Source organism: Mustela nivalis, assembly GCF_964662115.1.
Source record: "Mustela nivalis genome assembly, chromosome: 11".
Taxonomy (NCBI): domain Eukaryota; kingdom Metazoa; phylum Chordata; class Mammalia; order Carnivora; family Mustelidae; genus Mustela; species Mustela nivalis.
This window is the reverse complement of record NC_139030.1, coordinates 70,360,635-70,364,850: the sequence shown is the minus strand read 5'-3', so window position 1 is coordinate 70,364,850 and position 4,216 is coordinate 70,360,635. Positions and strand designations below refer to the sequence as shown.

At 64.1% G+C, this 4,216-nt stretch overlaps 1 protein-coding gene across 4 annotated transcripts; it reads right to left on the bottom strand.

The window, feature by feature from the left end:
- Nucleotides 1-463: 463 nt before the first annotated feature.
- Nucleotides 464-3,469, bottom strand: HES6 (hes family bHLH transcription factor 6). 4 transcript variants are annotated; one of them, XM_082690983.1, is made up of 5 exons: nt 3,335-3,469; nt 2,538-2,659; nt 1,915-2,001; nt 1,718-1,799; nt 464-1,487 (listed from the first exon to the last, which is right to left on the bottom strand). In XM_082690983.1, exons 2-5 carry the CDS (start codon nt 2,580-2,582, stop codon nt 1,060-1,062), a joined length of 642 nt encoding a protein of 213 aa, XP_082547109.1. In that variant the 5' UTR covers nt 2,583-2,659; nt 3,335-3,469; the 3' UTR covers nt 464-1,059. The 4 variants fall into 4 exon arrangements, with proteins under 4 accessions (XP_082547109.1, XP_082547110.1, XP_082547108.1 ...); XM_082690984.1 differs by lacking the exon at nt 3,335-3,469 and adding an exon at nt 3,212-3,270; XM_082690982.1 differs by lacking the exons at nt 2,538-2,659; nt 3,335-3,469 and adding an exon at nt 2,088-2,284.
- Nucleotides 3,470-4,216: the final 747 nt, after the last annotated feature.

Here is a 4,216-nt window from a genome sequence, read left to right as displayed (position 1 = left end):
GGGGAAGATCCCTCTTGTCAGGAAGAGTGACCACCTCACATTAAGTAAACCGCCATCTGCATCACACTCATGGATCCTAAAACAGGTCTTCGAAGGAAACTTCCAAACCACATGGCTAGGAAGTAGGCATTTATTTTATTCCTAGAAGCTCCAGAACCAGAGAATGGTGGGGGACAGGCTGTTCCCCTGCTACTTCATTACTCTGGAGACAAACCCCATGACAATGGTGTCCCTGTCCAGGATGCACACAGTTCTCAGGGAGGTGGGAGCGCTGTCCACCGTGAGACATGCCACAGGTGTCTGCTCTCCACCACCACTGTGCTTGTCATGGTGCTGACAAAGGGTAGGAGATTTTAGAAACATTTGCCAGCATCAAGTATAAGAAAAACACCCCTCCCTAGTTTAGTATCTACCCATTAGACCCATCAAGGAGATCACATTATTCAGTCTTACTCCAAAAGGGTAACTAACTCTCCAAAATGCTTTATTTCATAAAACTGGAACATTTGATGGTAACCCAATACACAAACTCAAGTGGTCCAGGGAGCTCTGCTTCTTTCTGGCAGGTGGAGGAAATGCCACAGAAAGCCTCTGCCTCCCCTGTGTCCTGACTCAAGTGGCAAGTTCAAGCTTCCGCTCAGGCCAGGGCTGTCAGGGTCTGAGGTGTCCCTCTGTCCCGTCACCAGTGCCCAGCACCAAGAAGGGCTTCAGCACCATTCCGTTCACCTTTGCCCCCAGATTCACACAGTACCTGAGAAGGCTGGGACAGTGAAACCCTGGAGAACCCTAGTAGTTCGGTGAGATTCCTCCTCCTGCCTGCAGCTCCCGCCCTCCACCCACTCTTGGGAGGCTGTGGGGTCCATAAGAAATACTTTCTTAAGAAACAGGGCTAGGGCTGGTCACCCAGACTGCCCTGCATCCCAGCCACTGAAGGAAGAGAGCCCGCACACCTGGAAGCCAGCGGGGGGGCCCCAGCCCCACCACCTGTGGACCGCAGGGAGGAGGGAACAGAGCAAGGGAAGGCCACACCCACCCTTGCAAAAGCCGGGGTGGTGTTAGTCACCAAGGCCTCCAGACGCTCTGGGTTGTGCGGGCAGCGGTGAAGCTGCCCAGGGTTGCTGGCACCAACTCTGGCCCTTCAGCAGGAGCTCTGGTCAGTTCAGCCTCCGGGGCCTCCTCCAGGTCGGAGCACAGGTCGTCCCCGGGGCCTGGGGAACTGGGCATAGGGGATCCCAGGACCCCTCCTCCCGTGGGCCAGCCACGGCGCCCAGGGGCTCCCGGAGGCCCTGCCAGGGCGTCCCCCAGCAGATCCCGGAAGCTGCTGCCCTCGCGTAGAGGCATGGATTCAAGCAGGTGGTTCAGGAGTTCTGCGGCGACAGTGGCATCGATGGCCTGGCACGTGGACACGAACGTGTGCACCTCGTGCATGCACTGGATGTAGCCAGCCGCGAAGCGCTCACTTGCTTCCGCCTGCAGCTGCTCGCGCTCTGCACCCAGGAGTGGGAGGGAGAGAGCGGCGCCCGGTCCAGTGAGTGAGCTACCACTGCGGTGGCCAGGCCCGCCCAGCCCGCGGGGACAGGGCTCACCCAGGGGACCCGGAGGTCGCCCTCTCCGCCGACAGTACAGGGGCGCCGGGAGGGGAGGTCCCCAGTCCGCTACCCCGGCCGGCTGGGCGAACGCGCCCCGCGCCCCGCCCGCGCGCCCCACCGCCACTCACCGCGCGCACGGCCCCGCAGCGTGCCCTGCACACGCCGCACCGTCAGCTCCAGCACCTCGGCGTTCTCCAGCTTGGCCTGCACCTGCGCCAGCGGGAGAGCCGGGGGGCGTGGGGGGGGGGGGTCGGTGAGGCCAGGCCGCGCCGCGAACCCCGCTCTCCGGCCCAGCGGTCCCCGGGCGCCCGCCTGCCCGCCTCACCTCGGCGCCCGCCAGCAGCAGTCGCAGCTCCTGGAGGCTCTCGTTGATCCGCGCGCGCCGCTTCTTCTCCACCAAGGGCTTCCGGGCCTGCGGAAAGCGGGCGGCTGAGCCCCGGTCCCGGGCCTCCCGCCCGCCCGCCTGCTCCCCTGCCCCCCTGAGGCTCCGGCCCGCACCTTGCGGTCCCCCCGGGTCTCCCAGCCGTCCTCATTCTCCCGGCTCGGACGGTCCCGGCCGGTGGCCAGGGCCTTAGCCATGGCCCGTACCGCCCAGAGCGCGGCGAGCGCGGCGAGCGCCCACGCCCCTCGTAGCGCTCAGCTGAGGCCGCCGCAGCCCTTGCTTCTCCGCGTCTTCCGCCAGCCGCGGCCCCGCCCCTTTTATAGCATCTAATTTGCATTTCAATGCACGGATTGGCCGCGCGGGCCAGAGCCGCCGAGTTGGAGGCGTACCTCGGCCAATAGGAGCGGCGCGCATTGTCCGGCTCCGAGGCCGGCGGGCAGCTGGTGGGGCGTGGTCGGCGGCCGCCGCCCCAGCCCGGCCTCCCCGCAACCCCAGAGGCTTGGGGCACCCGAGGGGGCGGTGACCCGCAGGGCGGCGGTCAGGGCTGCTTCTGCCGCCCTCCCTACCTGAGCGAGGCGTACAGGTCTGCTGTGCGTGGGAGCAGCATTCATGCAGTCACACTTGTCTTAGTTCCTGCAAGGTGCCTCCCGGGAGGCGCGCTCCTGCGCGAGTGTCGGGGTGCTGGATTCTGTAGGACAGAGCCACAGACAAGGCCGCGGTCTGTGGACCTGGAAAGGTCTATGGGTCCGGCCCGGGATAGCTACGGAGTCTCGGCGAGTTGGAGGCCCATGGGTAGCGGGGGTGGGAGCGGCCACATAGCTCCCTTGAGTTTCTTGCGCATTTGTGGGTCCAGACACCGGACTCGATCCTCGACACCGCCCTCCTCCCTCGCGGGGATCCTACCGGGGCTGGGCCCGCCGGCCCGCCGGCGCCGCCCCTCCTCCCGGCGCTCCTTCTCAGGTCACCCTTCCTCCGCCCGCCCCCTTTTCCCTAGTACCACCCCCCCCCCACCTCCAGCAGCCACCCATTCTCTTCTAATCATCATCGCTGTCCACCCAGCTCCCTATGTCCCCCTAATCCCCTTCGCTCCCTTGCCCCCCTTTGACCTCCCTTTCCGTCCCGGGCACAAACAACCCCCCCCCCCCCACCGCCGCCGCCGCTGTACATCCCTGAACTCCTCCCCACCCTTCTCTGGTCCTCCCCGCCCACTCTTCCCTGTTCTCCCAGCTCCCTGGCCGACCGTCCTTCCGTGGTCCCCACTCCTGTTCATTCACCGAGGCCAGTCTCCTTCGTTCCCCGTCCCCCGCCCTCCGCCCCGTTCCCCCTCAGCTCCCTTTCCCTCCCAGCCCTCCCCTCAACAGACCAGCTTAGGCCGCCTTCTGGTCCCCGTAACTTGATGCCCATGACAGTTGGCAGCTGCAGCCGCTTCGGTGGAGAAAAGCGGGGCCGCGCCAAGAGCGACAGGTGTTGGCCGCGCCTTTGTCTAGGCCTGCTTTGTCCCGCGGCGGGTGGCGGGTGAGCTTGTGTCCGCCAGACGACCGCCACCCCCACCGAGGGCCGCCCATCTGCCAGACTGGCCTCCCTGCGGGTGGGGTGGGTGGACCGTGGGGCCGCGCCCTTGGGCAGCACCGTGGGGACCGCCACCTGTTCCCTGCTCCACTGGCCTATGTATACTTCCCAGTGCAGCAAAGCTGGAATGGCAAGATGGGCTCTGGCCACCAGCCCTTTGCACAGATTGAGCCTTCCACCTGGAACATTCTTCAACACTCCTCCAAATATCTATTTCCTCACTGTTTAGGCCACAGCTTCCCTATTCCTTTTCCTCTTTGGGGGGGGTGGGGGGAGGGCACCTTCCCCACAGTCACATTGCACGGTTACCCAGTTCTGTACTACTTACCAGAGACTGGATTGTCAGGGTCTGTTCTGCAGCCCTAGAGACTGTAAGCATCCCTTGTCAAGGGTACCCGGGATCTCCTATCTACAACCAGCACAGAGCCTGGCCTCAGCAGAAGCCTGGGTGAGTCGGGAAGGGAAGGGGTTGTACCGAGCCTGGCTGGAAAGCAGTAGGGGAAGGAAACATCCAGGGACTACAGTGCAGTGGGTGGTAGGTATGGCCACAGATAGGCCCCACCCTAGCCACCTGAAGATGGATCTTACTCCCTGTGACTATTTCACTTTGGGCTCCCCACCAGAAGGACCTTTACAGACAGGGTGGGTTTGGTAAGAGGTTTGACGTTTCCCAAAG

Coding starts and splice junctions, on each gene's coding strand:
- HES6 (XM_082690982.1), bottom strand. CDS start 2,168: ATGGCTAAGGCCCTGGCCACCGGCCGGGACCGTCCGAGCCGGGAGAAT. Junction 2,002..2,087: donor AGACCCGGGGGGACCGCAAG/GTGCGGGCCGGA, acceptor CGCTTTCCGCAG/GCCCGGAAGCCCTTGGTGGA. Junction 1,488..1,717: donor GCTGCGGGGCCGTGCGCGCG/GTGAGTGGCGGT, acceptor TCCTGGGTGCAG/AGCGCGAGCAGCTGCAGGCG.